This window comes from Thalassophryne amazonica, chromosome 11, assembly GCF_902500255.1.
Source record: "Thalassophryne amazonica chromosome 11, fThaAma1.1, whole genome shotgun sequence".
Classification (NCBI taxonomy): domain Eukaryota; kingdom Metazoa; phylum Chordata; class Actinopteri; order Batrachoidiformes; family Batrachoididae; genus Thalassophryne; species Thalassophryne amazonica.
Window position 1 is genome coordinate 38586793 of NC_047113.1, and position 22477 is coordinate 38609269.

The 22477-nt window shown below is 42.2% G+C and overlaps 2 protein-coding genes across 2 annotated transcripts in view; both read left to right on the forward strand.

Moving 5' to 3' along the window:
• The first annotated feature begins 724 nt into the window (after positions 1-724).
• On the forward strand, positions 725-13894 carry LOC117520056 (serine/threonine-protein phosphatase 2A catalytic subunit alpha isoform-like). Its single transcript, XM_034181361.1, has 7 exons — positions 725-944; positions 1331-1540; positions 4720-4893; positions 4982-5071; positions 12620-12781; positions 12904-13022; positions 13107-13894. Exons 1-7 carry the CDS (start codon positions 843-845, stop codon positions 13177-13179), a joined length of 930 nt encoding a protein of 309 aa, XP_034037252.1. The 5' UTR covers positions 725-842; the 3' UTR covers positions 13180-13894.
• Positions 13895-19336: 5442 nt separating this feature from the next.
• LOC117519951 (sideroflexin-1-like) overlaps positions 19337-22477 on the forward strand; it is a 37913-nt gene continuing 34772 nt past the window's right edge. The window contains 1 exon segment of the mRNA XM_034181245.1: positions 19337-19416. The gene's annotated coding sequence lies outside the window, so the exon portion shown is untranslated.

A 22477-nucleotide genomic window follows, 5' to 3' on the forward strand; every position in this document is an offset into this window, starting at 1 on the left:
AATTTCTTGAGATTTTTTGCAAATGTATTAAATGAAAAAGGAATCACATGTACGTAAGTATTCACAGCTTTTGCCATAAAGTTCAAAATTGAGCTCAGGTGCATCCTGCTTCCATGGTTCATCCTTGATGTTTCTACAGCTTAACTGGAGTCCACCTGGGCTAAATTCAGTTGATTGGACATGATTTGGAAAGACACACACCTGTCTTCATATAAGGTCCCACAGGTGACAGTTCATGTCAGAGCACAAACTAAGCATGATGTCAAAGGAATTGTCTGTGAACCTCCAAGACAGGATTGTCTTGAGGCACAAATCTGGGGAAGAGTACAGAAAAGCTTGTCAGTGTTTTGTGGGCAAGCACAGACTAGGCGCTTTTCTCGTCAGGGTTAACTGAGTGAACTCACTCTGATCACCTGTTAAGAAACCAAAAAGTCATACTCTCACGAGCACCACTAGCTTAAAAGCTATAAAAGTGGTACGCTGAGCAGGGTGCCAAAAAGTCTGAGGTTCGAGCTCAGAATTAGTCCAGCCAGAGCTCAGGTTCCAAGTCAGGCTTTGTTGAACCTGCTTTCTGAAATAGAGCCTGACTACTGGGTAACTACTTTTCGCACCGCCCCAACCCCCACCCCGCCAAAAAAAAAAAAAAAATCACAAGTCCTCAAGTCCTGACCTACAACCATACAAAAACAAGCCCGACGGCAGCGCAAAGGCTCATGGGACGGTGACGTCAGGCGAAAACTAGAGTTGACGCATTCATTCGGGCAGCAGAGTGCAGACACACGGAGAGTCTGAGAGCGGCGGAGCGTTAGCCAGGAACCTCACAGTCTGTCGGCAAACCAGGTATGGACGACAAGTCATTCACCAAGGAGTTGGACGGATGGATCGAACAGCTGAACGAGTGCAAACAGCTGACAGAGAACCAAGTCAAAGTCCTGTGCGAAAAGGTAAGGTTTGCGCTGAAAGGCTGGCTAGCTTTCATTAGCTGATGGTGCTAACCCATCATCGACTGGAAATCCGGACCGTCCGTCTGTTGTCCTGCAGGGTTTAAAGTGTGTCACCTTGCTTTAGATCACAGCGTTGTTCTGCAGGTGCGATGTGTTATTCTATTAAACCATTGGCGGAGGTGATGGAGGGGGAAGCCTGGAAATACATTTTTTCCTCGCTACGCCCACTCCTGCTCTGACACTAATCTATTTTAACCAAGATTTATAGTTCCGCTGTGGGAGGAAGCTTATTCGGAACACAGGTCTCTTGTGCACCGCGGTAGTTGCTTCATGCTTTGTCTCGTTGGTTTATTAGCGTCGTCCTGTGTTTGCCTGCTCCCTTTCAGGCCAAAGAGATCCTGACAAAGGAGTCCAACGTGCAGGAGGTGAGATGTCCTGTTACTGTCTGCGGAGATGTTCACGGTCAGTTCCACGACCTCATGGAGCTCTTTAAGATCGGAGGGAAGTCTCCAGACACCAACTACCTCTTCATGGGAGACTACGTGGACAGGGGCTACTATTCTGTTGAGACAGTTACACTCCTAGTTTCTCTTAAGGTAGGAAAATCTGTCTTGGACTCAGGTACTGTACACATATAGCTAGCTTTTAGTATTAGTATTAAAACCAACAACAAAAAAAACATAGCACATCAGCATACTGGAGAAATGACATACCAGTATAACTCATATTGCACAAAAACAAAAAAACACCTATATTGCGCATTACAGGCATTGCAAGTATCCCCCATATTGAACTTAATGATTGCATTGCACGTATCGCCCATACTGCACATATTGTCCAAATTGCGCATTGCATTATCACCCATATTGTGCACTGGACTTGTTTTCCATATTGCTGATTGCACGTATGGCCCATATTGTACTTTACATGCATTGCACGTATCACTCATATGGCACACTGGTTGTATCACCCATAATGTCCATTGCACCTATCACCCATAATGTCCATTGCACATATCGCCTATATTGCGCATTACGCATATTGCACATATCGCCTATATTGCGCATTACGTGTATCGCCCGTATTTCCTGTATTGTGCATTACACTCATTGCACGTATCATCCATATTGCACATTGGGCTCGTTGCCTATATTGCGCATTACATGCATTGCATGTATCTCTCATATTGTGCTTTATGTACATTACACGCGTTGCACAAATCGCCCATATTGCACATTACATGCATTGCACTTATCACCGTATTGCACATATCAACCATATTGCGCATTGGATGTATCCCCCATATTGCACATTACATGCATTGCACCTATCAAACATTGCCTATTACACGCATTGCACATACGAGGTCTATTAGATAATAAACCGATCCTTTTATTTATTTTTTTTAAACTATATGGGTTTGAATGACGTGCGATTACACCAATCATGCTTGAACCCTCGTGCGCATGCGTGAGTTTTTTCACGCGTGTCGGTGACGTAATTTCCCTTTGGGCAGGCCTTGAGTGAGATGTGGTCCCGCCCTCTCGGCTAAATTCATTTGTTTCACACGCTGCTCGAGACGGTGCGCGTTGCTTTATCAAAATTTTTTCTGGACCTGTGAGGAATATCCGAGTGGACCCTATTCGAGAAATTAAGCTGGTTTTCGGTGAAAAGTTTAACGGCTGATGAGAGATTATGGGGTGTTTCTGTCAGTGTAAGGTATTCCCACGGGGCGGGACGTCATGCAGTGCTTCCAGGTGCCGTCGTCGGCCTGTTTCGACCTGAAAACATCCTAATTTAAGACTTAATTCACCCAGGATGTCGTGAGAGAACAGAGAAGATTCAGAAGAGGCCGGCATGAGGACTTTATGCGGACATTCCACTGTTTAAGGACATTTTGTAATGAAAGACGTGCGCGCAAATTCGCCGAGTCATTTCCGTGACGACTCGGCAAATCTGTGTGCGCCGCGACAGGAAAAACACCTCCGTGTTGAAAACCATTTGTAAAATTCAGGCAGCTTTTGATGGCTTTCAACAAGTGAGTAACTGAGAAATTGTTTAACAGCTTGGGCATGTTCCAACTTGCCCGTTAAGGTTTCCAATGGAGGTGTTTTTCCTGTCGCGACCCCCCCGTGGTCGGGTCCGGCCCGACATGCGACTCTGCCCGCACGTTCTTTCATTACAAAATGTCCGTTAACAATGGAATGTCTGAATAAACTCCTCATGCCGACTTCTTCTGAAAGTTCTGTTCTCTGACAACTTACTGGGTCAACAGAGCCTGAAATGTGGAAGTTTTCAACTTGAAACGGCGAGACTCTGCCGCCTCGAAGCGCAGATCGCCGTCAGGCGCCGTGGGCCGTCCTTAAAGCGACACTACCAGACCAAAATCTCTCATCAGCCGTTAAAATTTTTACCGAAAACCAGCTGAATTTATCGAATGGTGTCCACTCAGTTGTGCCTTACAGTTTTGAAAAAATTTTGATCAAACAAAGCAGCAGTCTCTGAGCCATTCCTAAACAATGAAAAAATCGACGAGAGGGTGGGCGACTCCTCACTCAAAGACTGCCCACAGGTGAATAACGTAACCGACAGGTGTGAAAAAACTCTCACATGCCCACGAGGGTTCAAGCATGTCTGATGTAATCACACGTGATTCAAACCCATATGGTTTTTGAAAAAAATAATAAGGTCGGATACTTTTCTAATAGACCTCGTATTGCGCATTACACACATCGCTCATATTGTGCATTGGACATTTTCCCAGTATTTGGCATTACAATAGGGCCTTACAATTGGGCATTGCACGTGTTGCTCATGTTGCTTATTACACACATTGGTCATATCCCCCATATTGCACATTAGGCTTTGTTAAATGCATTGCACATACAACCCCAATTCCAATGAAGTTGGGATGTTGTGTAAAATGTAAATAAAAACAGAATACAGTGATTTTGCAAATCCTCTTCAACCTATATTCAATTGAATACACCACAAAGACAAGATATTTAATGTTCAAACTGATAGTGTTGTTAGAAGGAGAGGTGATGTAACAGTGATAAACGTATCACTGTCCCAGCTTTTTTTGAAACGTGTTGCAGGCACACACACACTCATCTTCAACCGCTTAGTCCATTCAAGGGTCGCGGGGGCTGGAGCCTATCCCAGCAGTCATAGAACGTGAGGTGGGGTACACCCAGGACAGGATGCCAGCCTGTTGCAGGGCCACAAACAAACAAACACATTCACACCCATTCGCACACCTATGGGCAATTTAAAGATTCCAGTCCCCCTAAACCACGTCTCTGGATGTGGGAGGAAACGCACGCAAACACGGTGAGAACATGCAAACTCCACACAGAAAGCCCACAGGCGGGAATTGAACCCATGACCTTCTCGCTGTGAGGCAACGGTGCTAACCACTAAGCCACTGTGCTGCCCACGTGTTGCAGGCATCCATTTCAAAATGAGCAAATAATTGCACGAAACAAGTTTATCAGTTTGAACATTAAATATCTTGTCTTTCTGGTGTATTCAATTGAATATAGGTTGAAGAGGATTTGTAAATCATTGTATTCTGTTTTTATTTACATTTTACACAACATTCCAACTTCATTGGAATTGGGGTTGTATGTGCACAACTGTATATATCCATATCGCACAACTCCTGCACCCCAGGCAACATTGTTTAAATTTTTAATTGAGGTAGATATAATATTAAGCCACTTGGCACATTTGAAGTTGTTTATGATTTGTTTATTTCTTATTTTTTTTCTAGGTAAGGTTTCGTGAACGCATCACAATACTCAGAGGGAACCACGAGAGCAGACAGATCACACAAGTGTATGGCTTCTATGACGAGTGCTTAAGGAAATATGGAAATGCAAATGTTTGGAAGTACTTCACAGACCTGTTTGACTATCTTCCCCTCACTGCACTAGTAGATAACCAGGTGAGGTGGTAAATCTATATGTGATACATAGATATCCCCCCCCCCCCCCCCCCCAGCAATAAGGAATGTATTTGTTTTTGTCTTTCAGATTTTCTGCCTCCATGGAGGATTGTCTCCTTCAATAGACACTCTTGAACACATCAGAGCGCTGGATCGCTTGCAGGAGGTTCCTCATGAGGTACATAAGTTCATCTTTAAATCAGTTTTTTAGTTAATTGAAAACACTGTTTGGTAGGGGTGAAACAAGCACTACGAATCAGTACACCTGTTGTGATTCAGTACATGTCACTGTACATCACTGTTCACTCTGATTAAATAGAACTTAATCTGTGGTCAATGTTTAACCCCAACATTATTCGGAAGTATAAAATGTAATCCTTGATGTTATGTGTTTCCTGTTTGTATAGATCAGGGGTGCTCAACTTCGGTCCTCGAGAGCTACCTTCCTGATACTCTTAGTTGTCTCCCTGCTCCAACACACCTGAATCCAATGAAAGACTCATTAGCAGGCTTTTAATGAGCCTTTCATTGGATTCAGGTGTGTTGGAGCAGGGAGACAACTAAAGCCTGGTTCACACGACAGGATTTTAAAATTATCTTTAGGTTTCCAAAACCTGAGAGACCACACACGTGAAGATAAAAAATCATGGCTCTAACAGGTTTGGTCGTACAGTGTGTGGTGTTCAGCCACATGGTAATAACAACAACACCACACACGAACAGATTTCACACACGAACATTTACAGTTCAGACAGGAAATCTTGCAAAATCTCTCGAGATTAAACGTGACTTCAGAGTAAGCAAACAGAGATACTCTGTGGACTATTTAAAACAGGGAAAAAACAATACAAAAAGAAAAAGAAAAGGTCTTCTTTAAAGGAGTTGAGACAGCACGACCACCGGACTTTATGGTAAGTCATAACAGCTGTTTTGATTTTATTTTCTGCTCCGTACGTCTGTTACCTCGCTTTCTGATTGGCTGCACGTCACATTCAGCAGGCTGTGTGCTCGTTTGTGGTCGAAGGACACCACACACGCTGCGATGTTGGGCCAAAAAAATCTAACATGTTGAATATCCCCGATTTCCGATCGGAGCGCTCCTAATGCCCTTCCGAGCAGATCAGAGCACTCTGAACACACCACACACGGCAGGAATATCTGATAAGATTATCTTTAGCGTCATCACGATTGTCGGGCGTCCTTAAGATTGTCGGAAGGGGAAGATAGGGGCCTAATTATCTTGCCGTGTGAACCCGGCTGAAGAGTATCAGGAAGGTAGCTCTCAAGGACCGAACTTGAGCACCCCTTGTATAGATGATGAATAATTAGATTCTTCCAAGAGATCATTACAGTTGTATGCAAGTTTGGGCACCCCTGATAATTTTCATGATTTTCATTTATAAATCATTGATTGTCTGGATCAGAAATTTCAGTTAAATATATCATATAGCAGACGGACACATTGATATTTGAGAAGTGAAATGAAGTTTCTAGTATTTACAGAAAGTGTGCAATAATTATTTAAAAAAATTGGGCAGGTGCATAAATTTGGGCACCCTTGTCATTACGGGTGCCGGAAAAAATCGATTCACATCCGAATCGCGATTCTTATTTATTACGATTCTGAATCGATCCAAAATGTCCAAGAATCGATTTTTAAAAATAATTTTTTTAAACATTTTCTTACTTACTCGCTGCGTGTGCCGTTTGTCAGGCAACGGCTTCCTTACTACAGCGTCCCCGCGAGGGGAGGGTGCTTCAAACATTCATGAGCTGTAGCTTAGCATGGCGGACGAGGAGCTAATTCAGCCAGCACCGCGGACCCGGCGCCACGAGGGGGCGTTTGGGGGCGACCCCACCTCATGTCATCAACCTCGCCCCCTCGAATGTGAGAGTTATCAAAAATGAAAAAGAAATACTGGAAAATATAGCACCTCGCAGTTTCGCGGATTTTTTTAGTCCAATTTTGCATGCTTTTTTTTTTTTACAGTGCATTGTGCTCTGCGTCCTCATCAAGCAGGCCGGTGTTCTGTCAAGATGATGGGACACCTGTTGCGGCACCGCGAAGGGAGAGCACACGTATTGTGTTCTGCGTGTCTGTTTATAAGAATCTTCTCGCCCAGAAGAAAAAAGAGTGCCAACAACTACCCATAACTGTGTTCTTCACTCGGAAAAAGACACCTGCAGTGAGGTGTGAGTGGAAAAAGGCGCGACAGTGGCGCGGTGCCAGGACGAAGAGGCGCGATCAGAGGAACTGTGAAATACTGGTCAGTCACTATTAATAATTTATTATGTGTCCAACCTTGTAGGTTGATCGTTAAAATGAAATTCGTTAGTTCTAAAAGCCATCATAATTATTTATAGGAAAACGTTCTATTTTTATTTCTCAAACAAATGTTTGGGCCTGAAAACAGGTTGGTCTTATTTTTCTACTAAGGTTTGAACTTTGAGAGTGTTTACACACGAGAGAAAAGTGAGAAAATGTTAATGCCTGTTTGAGAAAAGTGTATAAAGTGTGTAGTGAGGGGTTTTACAGCCTTAAAACATCTATAATAATTGTAAAAAAAAATAATGCTGACGACTTCACGGATTTCGCCTATTGCGGGCTATTTTTAGAACGTAACTCCCGCAATAAACGAGGGACCACTGTATATCTACATGAAAGGTTTATCTTTGACCTGTTGTGTGACTGTCATGCCCAATTGCGCTGTGTTTGCGCTTGTGATGGAGGGCTGTATGTGGGGTTAATCTACTGTCTCGTGTCGTTTCTCAGATCAGTTGTTGGTTTGGTTTTGTGGTATGCAGGAGATCACTTGACTGAGGGTCTATACGTTCAAATAATAATTAAAAAATACTGGCATCACTCTTTACTCTTACTCAGTCAGTCTCTTACAATGGTGTAGCCTAAATACACGAGCTTTCTAGGAGCGTACCCAATTCATTACACACGCTCAGAGGCAGGTACCCTCCAGTGCGCACTTTTTTTGGGGGGGTGACCCCGCCCCCTGTGATAAACTCATCGCCCCCTTAATATTTTTATTCTGGTGCCGGGCCTGCAGCACCGTCTTTGCTGAAGGCAAATGTTTGAACGCATTTTGGATTTTATTATTTGCTGCGTGAGAAGGAGCTTGACATGACTTATGCAGTGTGCAAAATCTGCAAAATTAAAGTCAAGTACTTCGGAAACACTTCAACTCCGCAAGCCCACATGCTATGCTATGACCCAGAGCTAAAAGGAGCGGAGCAGCGGTATCTGCCGATGACTGACCAGTGCTTCGCTAAACTGCCAGCCAACTCTGAACGAGCAAAGCAGATGAGTAAATTTACATCTAGAATCACTTGATTAACCTTGTAAAGCTGCATTTTCTTAAACATAAACATTTTTTAAGTAATATAACTATTTCTGAGAGCTGTTTGAATCGAAAATCGATTCTGAATCAAATCGTCACCCCAACAATCGGAATTGAATCGTGAGTTGTTGTACGATTCACTTCCCTACCATCCATCCATCCATTTTCTTCCTCTTTATCCGGAGTCAGGTCGCGGGGGCAGCAGCTCAAGCAAAGCCGCCCAGACCTCCCGATCTACACACACCTCCCCCAGCTCCTCCGGGGGAACCCCAAGGTGTTCCCAAGCCAGCCGAGAGATGTAGTCCCCTCCAGCGTGTCCTGGATCTTCCCCGGGGCCTCCTCCCAGTGGGACGTGCCCGGAACACCTCTCCAGCGAGGCGTCCAGGGGGCATCCGGAAAAGATGCCTGAGCCACCTCAACTGAATCCTTTCGACGTGGAGGAGCAGCGGCTCGACTCCGAGCTCCTCCCGAGTGACCGAGCTCCTCACCCTGTCTCTAAGGGAGCGCCCAACCACCCTGCGGAGGAAACTCATCTCGGCCGCTTGTACTCGCGATCTCGTTCTTTCGGTCATGAGCCAAATCTCATGACCATAGGTGAGGATCGGAACGTAGATCGATCGGTAAATCGAGAGCTTTGCCCCCCTACTCGGCTCTCTCTTCACCACGACGGTCCGATACAGCGACCGCATCACTGCAGATGCTGCACCGATCCGTCTATCGATCTCATGCTCCAGCCGTCCCTCACTCGTGAACAAGACCCCGAGATACTTAAACTCCTCCACTTGAGGCAAGGACACTCCACTGACCTGAAGAGGGCAAAGCACCTTTTTCCGGTTGAGAACCATGGCCTCGGATTTGGAGGTGCTGATTTTCATCCCGGACGCTTCACACTCGGCTGCAAACCGCCCCAGTGCACGCTGAAGGTCCTGATTTGACGAAGCCAACAGAACCACATCGTCCGCAAACAGCAGAGACGAGATTCTGTGGTTCCCAAACCAGACCCCCTCTACACCCTGGCTGCGCCTAGAAATTCTGTCCATAAAAATAATGAACAAAACCGGTGACAAAGGGCAGCCCTGGCGGAGGCCAACGTGCACTGGAAACAGGTTTGACTTACTACCGGCAATGCGAACCAAGCTCCTGCTGCAGTCGTACAGGGACCGGATAGCCCTTAACAAAGGACCCCGGACCCCTTACTCCCGGAGCACTCCCCACTCGGGTTCAGATCGGGGAGGCCGTGCTTCCCGATCACCCCCCTCTAGGTCTCACTGTCGCCGCCCACGTGGGCATTGAAATCCCCCAGGAGAACAATGGAGTCCCCAGTCGGAGCGCTATCTAGTACCCCTCCCAGGGACTCCAGGAAGGTCGGGTACTCTGCACTGCCACTCGGCCCGTAGGCCGGACAACGGTGAGAGACCTGTCCCCGACCCGAAGGCGTAGGGACGTGACCCTCTCGTTCACCGGAGTGAACTCCAACACTTGGCGACTGAGCTGCGGAGCAATAAGCAATGCGACCCCAGCTCTCCACCTCTCCCCGTGGGCGACGCCAGAAAAATGAAGCGTCCAGCCCCTCTCCAGGAGTTGGGTACCAGAGCCCAAGCTGTGCGTGGAGGTGAGCCCGACTATCTCTAGTCGGTATCTCTCAACCTCCCGCACAAGCTCAGGCTCCTTCCCCCCTAGCGAGGTGGCATTCCACGTCCCAACAGCCAGGGGCTGTGAGCATGGACCGGGCCGCTGGGCCACCCGCCCTTGACCGCCACCCAATCCTCTCTGCACCCGACCCCCATGGCCCCCCCTGCAGGTGGTGAACCCACAGGAGGGCGGGCCCATGTCACTCTTTCGGGCTGAGCCCGGCCGGGCCCCATGGACTAAGGCCTGACCACCAGGCGCTCGCGCGCTAGCCCCAACCCCAGGCCTGGCTCCAGGGTGGGACCCCGGCTCCGCCATACCGGGTGACGTCTCGGTCCTTGATCTTTTACTGGTCATGGAGGTTCTGAACTGCCCTTAGTCTGACCCGTCACCTAGGACCTGTTTGCCTTGGGAGACCCTACAGGGAGCACAAAGCCCCCGACAACATAGCTCCTAGGCTCATCCGGGTACGCAAACTCCCCCACCACGATAAGGTGGCAGCTAGATGAGGAGTCACATCCTACTTGTCATCACATCCCTGGTTTGGTGAGCTCATTGACCCTTGACCTCCTTACACTGGTGAATCCAGTTATGAGAAAGGATATTTAAAGTGGCCATTTCCAATAACTCAGATAAGCTGAAGTGAAGGATGGTGAGAACAATCATAGTCAACCCACAGACCTGCTCTATAGACCTACAACATGATCTTGCTGAAGATAGTGTCTCTGTGCATTGTTCAACTATACAGCGCACTTTGCACAAAGAGATGCTGTATGATGCTGTAATGCAGAGGAAGCCTTTTCTGCATACATACCACAAACAGAGTTGCTTGAGGTATGCTAAAGGTAAGCCAGCTTCATTTTGGAATAAGGTGCTGTGGACTGATGAAACTAAAATTGAGTTATTTGGACATAACCAGACTGACCCTATCTCTACGGCCATTTTATCTCCCAAGGGAATTCCCGTGTGTGGTAGTCAGCTGTGTCTACATTCCCCCCAGTGCTAACTCCAGGGTAGCATCAGAGCTATTAGCTGAGGATGCTAGCTCTATGATGGCTAGGTACCCTGATGCTCCACTGTTCATTATGGGTCATTTTAACAGCTGTAGACTGGATACTGTCATGCCATCATTACATCAGTAGGTGGATATTCCCACAAGAAAGCACAACACTCTGGATTTATGTTACGGGAACATTTCTGATGCATTTACTGTCCAGGCACATCCTCCACTCCGCTTCTCCGACGACAATGTTGTTGTTTTGCTTCCGCATTACAGGACAGTACTAAAATGGGCTAAGCCTTCCACCTACAGTGCCCCATTTGGTTGGAGGATGCAATTGCACAGCTGCAGGGCTCCATTGCGTGCACGGACTTTGAGATTTTTGGAGAATTTGGAGGTGGTTCCATCATTCTGTGTGGCTGTGTGGCCAGTGCAGGTAGTGGGAATCTTGTTAAAGTTGAGGGTCACATGGATATTCCAGTCAATATCAGCAAATTCTTGAGAACAATATTCATAAATCAGTGACAAAGCTGAAATTGCCCCGGGGCTGGATCTTTCAACAAGACTACCCTAAACACTGCTCAGATCTACTAAGGCATTCATGCAGAGGAACAAGTACAACATTCTGGAATGGCCATCTCAGTCCCCAGACCTGAATATTATTGAAAATCTGTGGTGTGATTTTTTATTTATTTATTTTTTTTAATGGGCTGTCCATGCGCCAACAAACCTGAGTGAACTGGAGATGGTTTGTAAAGAAGAATGGTCCAAAATACCTTCAACCAGAATCCAGGCTCTCATTGGAAGCTGTAGGAAGCATTAAGAGGCTGTTATTTCTGCAAAAGGAGGATCTACTAAATAATGATGTATTTTTTTCTGTTGGGGTTTGCATATTTATGCACCTGCCTAATTTTGTTTAAAGAATTATTGCACACTATCTGTAAATCCTAGAAACTTCATTTCTCAATTATCACTGTGTTTGTCTGCTATATGATATATTTAACTGAAATTGCTCATCCAAACAACCAATGATTTATAAAGGAAAATCATGGAACTCATCAGGGGTGCCCAAACTTTTGCATACAACTGTATTTCTTCAGCAGTTTACTTTTCTTGGTGTCATGATACAGGCAGAAAGATATGATTATCTTAATACACAATGTATCATTCCACCTCTCCAGTTTGGCTTATTTAATCATAATATTTGAGAAGAATGATGATGATTTGTTTGTGTGGCACCTTCAAGCAAATACAGATTGCTTCACAGACTAAAGTTAGCAACAGCAAAAATACTAATAAAAATAGGTTCAAAACTCCAATTAAGAAATTACATTTTTTTTTTTTTAACAATAAGGACAATTACAAAAAAACAGACAACCACCCTTGAGAGCTGAGGGCAAAAAATGTTTTGAAAAACCTGAGTTGAATTCGGTAGCATAATTTAATTTGGTAAACTGTTCCACAGTGGTGGTGCATAAAATAAAAAAGCTCAACCACCTGCTGTTTTCTTCCAAACCATCAGGACACACAGCACGACGGCTTCTTGAGATCACACGGTGCGTGTCGGCACATAAGGCTGAACCAAATACGCTATGTGAGACAATGTGCAGAAGTTTAGGAAAATACAAGGACTGCATCTTTCAAATGTCCAAAAGAGTGGCTATTGTCAATTTAGCCTTTTGAGTTTGCATTATGGGACAATTGATCTCAGTGTGCTACAAACACTGCTGTCACCTCTGTGTTTCAGGGTCCAATGTGTGACTTGTTGTGGTCGGACCCAGATGACCGTGGGGGCTGGGGCATCTCTCCTCGGGGTGCCGGTTACACCTTTGGTCAAGATATCTCGGAGACCTTCAACCATGCAAACGGCTTAACCCTAGTCTCAAGAGCCCACCAGCTGGTGATGGAGGTACTTCGTCTTTGTTTATGCTCTAAAGCAAATTCATTTTGACATCATAGGGAAAGTCGGTGCAGCAACGACAAAATACATTGTGAATTTGAAATGAGTAACACGTAGGTCTCTTTCAACAGGGTTATAACTGGTGCCATGATCGCAATGTAGTGACGATATTCAGCGCACCAAACTATTGCTATCGTTGTGGAAACCAGGCAGCAATCATGGAGCTTGATGACACATTGAAATACTCTTTGTAAGTATTTTTTACATTAATTTAAATGACTAGATTTTATACTTGTATGCAAGTGGAGTTGATGCTTATGTCTTCATTTTTTAGCTTACAGTTTGACCCTGCTCCACGCCGAGGAGAGCCTCACGTCACTCGACGTACTCCTGATTATTTCCTGTAAAGTAATTTTAACAACACCAGGGCTGTTGAGAAAAGCTGGTGGCTGGTGAGAATGGCAACATCTTTCACAGAATCCCCCCCCATGGACCAAAAAAAAAGTGTGCCACAATCACAGTGCAGCGGAAACAGTCGCTATCTTATCTTAATACCCACCATGCTTTCAAGTTTTTTCCTCTTTGTGCATGATGTTTTTAACTGCTAGAAATGACTTGCTATTATAAACAATACAGTTAACAGTACCTGCTGGTTTGTCAGGACAAATATGGGCAGTGAATGAACTAATGCTCTGAATACATGTAAATAATGTTTGTGTTGGGATGTAAATGATGATCCGCGTGTGTTGCCATATACAGTATATAAGCTGCAGCATCTTTCACTTGGCATGGCCTCAGTGTTGCAGTAAATACAATGTGAATTCTTTTCATTTTTTTTAACTGAAGCTCAACGGTTTACTTTGTGATTTGAGAAGACGGGATTCGATATCCAAGATGAATTTGTTCTCCTTGCACTTTTCGTATTTGATTTTTATCACATGGCACTGACAACCTACATCCTTTTTTGTACTCCGTTTTAGTGTTTAGTAGTTCTTTGCTCTGCTGTCTCATAGGGGATTTAATGCTTGTCATTAAGGTAGCCAATATTGGTACAAATGACGAGTTGTAAAATTAATGTTTTGAAACTACAGCTATATGAAATAAAGAGAAATTGCTTCACCATTTGTATACTTGAAGGAAATTCTTTGTAGTATAACACAATAGCTGTTGTTCTATTCGGTATTTGGTGTAACCTTCACTGGTTAATTGTGGTGTTAATATTTGTTTTTGTGCAATATCCACTGTTTTGAATATACTTTTCTCTTTATATGCAATCTCTTTTTTGCTACTACATTCGTATATATTTTTCTTTTTTAATTTGTGCTCTAGACATACCTCTTTCATTTGATTAAATTTTATGTTTATTTTTCTTTTCTTCTCCAGACCTTTAAAGTCTATGTGTGTGGTTTACTCAGATTTACATTTGCACTGAAAGCCTTTCACCTTACCTTTAGTTGTACTTTGTTACAATGACAAATAAAGTATCTATATCTGTACTCCTGAACTAAATAGGCTGACCTAGGCTTTTTCCTTTTATCATGCATTGCTCCATGGTGGCATCTGCTGGACAAAACAAAACCAACAGTTTTGTGTGATGTACAAATAAATGTCTGCCTGTTTTAATCAGCATGGAAGAAATAATTCACAAATTGAGTTAATATATTTAATTTTTAAAAGTTTTTCAATGCCTAATTGGTATAATGAAGATTAACTGTAGAACATTTAATTGAATTCAAGTGTCTTAAATCTTCAGATTCACTGTATTTTTGTGTTTCAGAGCGGTAAGGAATAATGAAAAATCTAAATTAGGCAAAGGCTTCCAGAGTACAATATTGGAACTCCATGTCAGGTTCCTCCTTAGGAGAAATCTTGAAATGATTGGTGGTACCACAATCTAGTACATTATTTAAAACAACAATCACCACCTTGGAATAATACAGACTTTAAATTTGCAAATAAACAGGCTGAAATGAACACCCAAGAATGAACACATTTTGTTCAAAAAATCCACCAGAACCTCAGGATCACACAGGGTTTCCATGGATCATTATGTGAATCTTTCAAAAGTTTTAAAAATGTTAAGACATGGGCAGTAGGATTTCATTCATATTTTCTTCTGACACTGCAGTTAAAAATATTGAAATAAATGTATCCTTTTATTTATTACTATAACTCCATGAAAGCCTCTTGTAACATCATGCAAAACGAGATACCAGAACCAACACATCTCTTGATTGCTGCAGGAATGGTCAGAGCGGAGAACCCTCAGCCATTTATATCGTCCCCAACATCTTCATTTTTGGTTATTGTAATGTTGGCATTTAAATTTCATTCAAGCTGGCATTAACAGAGTAGTAAAGTCTTAATTATGCCTTACCTTAATCTGTAGGAACCCTGAAAAGAACTGATGGAGTTTGAGGGATCTGATGGAAATGTCACATCATTCACCATTAAAGCAGTCCATCATCATAATCTAAAAGGTCAACCAAGGAAGAAGCCATTACTCTTAAATCTTATGTATGTGTGTGTATTTGGGTATGAGAATTTTGGGTTTTACAAGTAAAACCCAAAATTCCTCCTTGGTTGACCTTTTAGATCATAGTTTAGGCAGCGGTGGTGTCCAAGTGGTTAGTGCACCTGACTTTGGTGCAGAAGGTTCAAACCCCACCCCTGCTACATTTCTCCATGTAATGTGGAGTTGCATAAGGAAGGGCATCCTACGTAAAACCCGTGCCAATTCAATATGCAGATCCACCTTGAATTTCTGTGGCAACCCCGACTGCAAACAAGGAAGCTGCCAAAAGGTCTTACTTCTACTTGGTACATCATAGTTTGGCCTTTAATATTCATGGGCATACTGAAGGAAGATAAATAATAAACCAGACATGTTTTAGTTTCATTTATATTTGCAATTTTAAACTAAAAACAAGTTTTAAAAATGATCAGTTTCCAAATCCCGACGTACCCTAATACAGGTATCATCCAGACTGTAAGAAATGACTTGTCATTCCACTCAGGAAAGGAAAGTGTGATCACCTGGATTATGCTTGGGAAAACGTGGTTGCAAATATGATTTTTCCCTTAGCAAAAAGTAGTATACTTAAAGTTCATTTTATTAAGTATGCTTCAGTATAGCAAGTATACTACAGACCATGTACTGTTAGTATACTAGAAAGTACACAAATTTAATACTATTTTGGACTAAACTAGAACATTTCAAGTTTATAAAAGTATATTTTAAAGTTCATTTTAAGTTTGCAAAAGTACACTTTAAAGTATACAAGTACACTCATCTATACTATCAATGTACTTGGTATATCCCTCTTGTATGCTTAAAGTATACCACACGTACACTTATCAATGTACTTGATATATCCCTCTCCTATGCTTAAAGTATACCACAAGTGCACTTATTGATATACTGCCATTGTACTAGTTGTATACTTTGAGTCCCTATTTTTAGTTTATTATCGTATACTTAAAATATACTGTTATACACATTGGTTATTTCACTATTTTACTTTTTATACTTTAATTTTGCTTGGCATATTACTTGTAGCTTGCTATTTATATACTAAAAATATACTTCTTAAACTATTCTTAAAGTTTACCCATACTGTATGTACACAAGAGTGTGATACATTTAAAAAATCACAAGACAGAATGTTGAAAACAAGTTTGATATATTTTCAAACATTTCAAAAGCAAAGACCTATGAAATCAAGTCCTTCCTTTGTGGAAAAAATTTAAGGAAAAAGTGCATGTAAAATGTAAACATAATGGTCTCTCCAAGATCAAGTCCTTATTTGTAAAAATGTAAACAGCGTCTTCAACTGAGAACTAAAGTCCTTCCTTGTCAAAAAAGGTAAAAGAAAAGTGCAAACCTTTGGAACCAAAAATAAATAACTACATAGAAAAAAAAAAACTGTACTTTTATGACTTCTTTTCAGTTGAGTCAATGGCTTGACTTAGTATATCTTGCTCCAAGTGCATAATAAGTGTTAGTACTTTGTGGCAGAAAGACGTAAAAAATATACTAAAGTATAAGTTTTAGTATTAAAGTATAAGTGTAAGTCTTAGTATTAATGTACTTAGACTTAGACTTTTGTTTATACTTTTCAGTATAAGCCAAGTATACTTCACTATGCTATTCTTAAGTATGTAAAATATAGTTTATAAAAAGTCACCTTCAAGTATACTTCCTCAATTTTAGTGAAAAAAATAAGTATACTCATAGGACACTTGAATAAACTTCTTTTTGCTAAGGGTTAACAGGATTCATTTCCACTTGGCATTCAGTGATCAGGGTATTCTGTCGTGACACCCACTGACTGCACCCTAGCTCTGTAGTACTCACTGAATGCAAGCATGAATATTGGCAGGGCTCCTTTGCAGCCTATGTTAATTTTCTTAAAGCAAAGGATTCAGTTGTCCCTACTGCTCTGTGGCCTGCTCTGTGAGATACTGTAACAGGTTGCTGGATATCATGGGTGGATGGATGGATGAGATTTATTGTCATTGTCATTACAAGTGCAACAACAATGAGATTACTTCCACACTCAAATTGCCACAGGATACAGCAATTAATCCACAATTATTACTTGTTTACTGTAATAATGGCACACATCAGAATTAAGACAGCACATATACATTTGACATTGTTTATGTGCACTAAACTTGAAACAGTCCGCTTTCCGAATTGAGGCGATGTGAGAGTGTGGTAGGCACAGCAACATGTAGTCGCGCCGCCGCCAGCTTGGGGCGAGTCCCAAGCATAGCCGGGATATATGCAGGTACTGCGAGTGTTATGCAGAGCTGGGGCAAAAATCTGCAACTTTATACCCAGTGAATACTGGCATTCAATAGGGATGTGTTCTGTCTCATGCACTGTTCACTACTTGCATGAACTGGGTGTTGTGTAGGGTTGTGGAGACCAGTAGCATGGGTTAGGGTTTACTGATCTTGACCTTGAAGATGATGCTGTGATCTTTGCAGAAACAACGGATGCCCCGACTGTACCATTTGGGAATCTGAGTTTCTTGTTTGCAGTTCTCCTGGATCAAGACAAATATCCAGGATTTGATAACTTATCAGAAGTGTGGCTGTATGGGGCAAAAGTGTCAAATGGAAACATTCACTTTTGTCAGCAGCAACATTCACATCTCTGTGTCCTCATCCTATGAGATCAAGAAATGTGTGGGAAGGGTTTATGGAGCCATGAGTTTGCTGGACAGAGGTGTTTGGCGATGTTGATATGTTTGCAGGAGAAAGAAGGTCCAAGTCTTTAGCTCCTGTTTTATTGTATGCTTGTGAGACTTGGCCGCTGACTAGAAACCTAAGGTGATGACTAGGGGTTTTTGGGACTCTGTCTCTTCTGAACATCATTGTGTAATGTTGGAATGACTTTGTGTTAAATGAACAATTACTTACAGTATCACTGTGGCAGTAACATTGTGAGGGAACATCAGCTGCAGCATTTCGGCCATGTGGCACATTTCTCTGCGCAGGTGCCTCAATGTTGAAGACCTCAGATGCTGGAGAAGGCTCAGGTGATGCCCAGTTTTCACATGGCAGTGGTGGATAGATGGTTACTTTCGAGAGATAGGGAAGAACTGATTGTTTGTTTGTCAAGGGTTCAACAATCAACTTCTTCAGCCTGCCAGTTGTTCAACCAAAAGTTGACTTTGATGAATGTTAGGGTCATGGTAACCCTAACCCTTCCATCAGGGGTCAGGGTTATTGTTATGGGATGGGATTAGTGACATTCTATTGAGACTTGGCAGCAGTCAGTGATTGTGATGTGATATTAATTTGCTGCATTTACTGAGTTAAAGAACTGGCAGGTTGAAGAAGTGGCAGGAAACTGCTGACCTTTTTTCTTTAATTTTCTGGACTGAATATAATAATTACAGAAAGATGATACACTGGCCTTCAAGCCCAAACTCGATTATATTTAAGGGACCTATCATGGCAACGATCGATGGTCACGTGTTGTTAGGCGATTGAAACATCAGGTAGTAATAACACGATTATAGCAAAATAAACTGCTGCAGTCTTCAAAACGGGTCGAAACTTAAGGAGTCTCACGTTTTGGAATCTATTTTGACACCGATGATTGCAATCATCATGATTACACCGTGAGGGTGGACAGTGTCACATCAGCTGAAAAACGGCCGTTAGCAGTTTATTTTTATTTTATTTATTTATTGGGGTGGGTATATTTTATTAAAGAAATGAAGAACACCCATCGTCAACGACATTTTGCGTGCGCAAGTGAACAAAATCCTGTAAAGTTTCTTGATTTAGTGCCTGGTTGACCAAATTCACGAAAACAACACAAGTTTCGCATCCGCTGAGCAAAATAAAAGACACATTTAACGAACGAACTGAAATGAAACTCCGAATTCAACACGCTGCGTTGGCATATTCCTATTTTTTTATATCATGTTCTTTTTCTCAAAACAATTTCACACGCTCATTAAAATGCGTTTCCGCCGCGTCGTCCTGCTTTGCGAGAGAACTTTTATTGTGACAGGGCGGAAGCGCTCTCTGGGGGCTGTGCCTGTTTGCTGTTACGTAAAAAAATTGCTAATTGCAGCCTTTCGGGGACACCTCAGTCGCAGTTTACCGGAGCATATAGTGTGGTGAGTGACCTTTTTTACATATGTATTTTTGAAAGGACTCGTGAGGTCGACAGTGAAAGAGCAGCCTGTGTTTCCTGCCTGAAGTGTGTGTGTGTGTGTGTGTGTGTGTGTGTGTGTTTGTGTTTGTGTGTAGACCAGCTGGCTGTGTGGATGTGGCAGGCTGATACTAGTTGAATCCGGGGTGCGCACAGCTGGACACATGCTGTACCTCAATATTCTCAAAAACATGATACTTTAATTTGCATGATAACACTTTAATTTACATTATTTGTTTTTTTTTTTTCCCGACGCTTTGTACAGCTGCTGGACACCTTCACGTGCATTCCAGATGTGGTCTACGTTGAATTTGGCTGGAAAACAGCTTTAAAAATTAAATTAATTAATCAATGTATTTATTCCTGCGGGTGCAAAAACATATGGCTGTAAAATGTCAGCAGGTCGATTAAAATGAATGAAGTGGTTGTTATGAGTTGTGGTTAATGTGTAGCAGCGGAGGCCTCGTCTGATTGGTTGAGAGTGAGGGCAGATTTGTGCTGAAGGTTTTTTGAGATCAAAGGCCACCGTGGCCCAAAGTTTAGTCTCCTCCATAGTCTGCTGCATTCCTAATGTTGGGTTGAAGCTGCCTGATCTCAACACAGACATTTATTGGATTCTCTCCTACAAAGGGGGTGTTTTCATCTCCCAGTGGAGTTTAATTCAATTTAAAGACACAGCAGGCCTCTTTCAAGTCACAGCCTCAACAGACTTTTTTCTGTTTTGTTGTCAATCCAGCAGCAATCTTTGCTGCAATTTTAGGTGGAGTTTCATCATCCTGACCTGCACAGCTCTGCACGTGCAGCTTTTTATTGGAGCCGCTCTGTCACATTTTGCAGGCACGAGCACAAAAGAAATGCATACAAATCAGATCAGACAAGGTTGTAGGTTATATTGGTGTGTGGTGGTGGTGGTGCATGCATGTCCACAAAACTAGTTTTTAAATGGCACACTCTTTAATGGCTGACTGTGCAAAACACAATGGTTTTTTTTTTTCCCAACATTATCTTTATTTATTTTGACAACAACAGCAAACACTTAACAAAACTACAGCTGAAACAACTAATGGAGTTAATCGATTAAAATCGATTATTAAAATAGTTGTCAACTAATTTAGTCGAGTAGTTGCTAAATAACTTTGTTTTACCGCAAATGTTTCGTTTCTTTCATATAATCAACCGAGCTTTGCTTTGAATCTTGAACCAATGAAGGAGTGCTTCTAGCTGCTGCTTCGTTGGTTTCATTTGTTTTATTTCGCTTTATCTTAATTTTCCCCACGAAAACCCTAAAGAGCATATGTCTGTGAGGAATATTTACCTTTTTTTATGTTAAACTGACCTGTTACGGTCTTCTGAAACAGTTGATGTATTTTATGCTAACGCGTTAGCATGTCTATGGCGTTTTCGGTGTTCAAGTTAGCGTTAAGGCATTTCAGCATGTTTGTGCATTTGTTTTCTGTATAATAATTAATGGCTCAGCGTTTGTTGTAAAAGAGTCAAATGTATTACAAATTAGAATATTTTTTAATTTATTTTTATTTATATATGAATAATAATAGCAACAATAATAATAGTAATATAACTAATAAAGCTACAATACAATTATAGAGAAAGAGACAAGTCACATGTGTCATTGTGAAATGACCATATAGTTTACAAGTTGTACAGAGAATGTTGCACATATAATGCAACAGGCTACAGTTTTTGATTTAGGTTTTATGGTTAACTGGTTATGCTAATTGCTCATTTGCAGCAACAAAAATACCTCTTTTTTTCACCATATATTTTATAACATTTATATGTTTGAATGTTGTTTTATGGCAACTCAACACTTTGATAAAGCAATGCCATTTGAAATAATTATTTTATTCTTTATTATAAACTGTTTTATTCTTTATTATTTTATATTTCAACAGCCAAGGGACATTTGACGATTTGTTGATTTTCAAGTATTTTAAGTTTTCAAATAATGTTCTGTTGTTAAATAATGTGATGGAAGGAGAGAAAAATTGTTTCCCTGGCACATTTAAAAAAAATTCACCGCTAATTCGATTAATCGATTAATCGTGTCGAAACCCCATCAGATTCATTGATGATCCAAATAATCGTTTGTTGCAGCCCTAAACAAAACCACATACACTCAACAAAAATATAAACGCAACACTTTTGGTTTTTCTCCCATTTTGTATGAGATGAACTCAAAGATCTAAAACTTTTTCCACATACACAATATCACCATTTCCCTCAAATATTGTTCACAAACCAGTCTAAATCTGTGATAGTGAGCACTTCTCCTTTGCTGAGATAATCCATCCCACCTCACAGGTGTGCCATATCAAGATGCTGATTAGACACCATGATTAGTGCACAGGTGTGCCTTAGACTGCCCACAATAAAAGGCCACTCTGAAAGGTGCAGTTTTATCACACAGCACAATGCCACAGATGTCGCAAGATTTGAGGGAGCGTGCAATTGGCATGCTGACAGCAGGAATGTCAACCAGAGCTGTTGCTCGTGTATTGAATGTTCATTTCTCTACCATAAGCCGTCTCCAAAGGCGTTTCAGAGAATTTGGCAGTACATCCAACCAGCCTCACAACGGCAGACCACGTGTAACCACACCAGCCCAGGACCTCCACATCCAGCATGTTCACCTCCAAGATCGTCTGAGACCAGCCACTCGGACAGTTGCTGAAACAATCGGTTTGCATAACCAAAGAATTTCTGCACAAACTGTCAGAAACCGTCTCAGGGAAGCTCATCTGCATGCTCGTCGTCCTCATCGGGGTCTCGACCTGACTCCAGTTCGTCGTCATAACCGACTTGAGTGGGCAAATGCTCACATTCGCTGGCATTTGGCACGTTGGAGAGGTGTTCTCTTCACGGATGAATCCCGGTTCACACTGTCCAGGGCAGATGGCAGACAGCGTGTGTGGCGTTGTGTGGGTGAGCGGTTTTCTGATGTCAATGTTGTGAATCGAGTGGCCCATGGTGGCAGTGGGGTTATGGTATGGGCAGGCGTCTGTTAT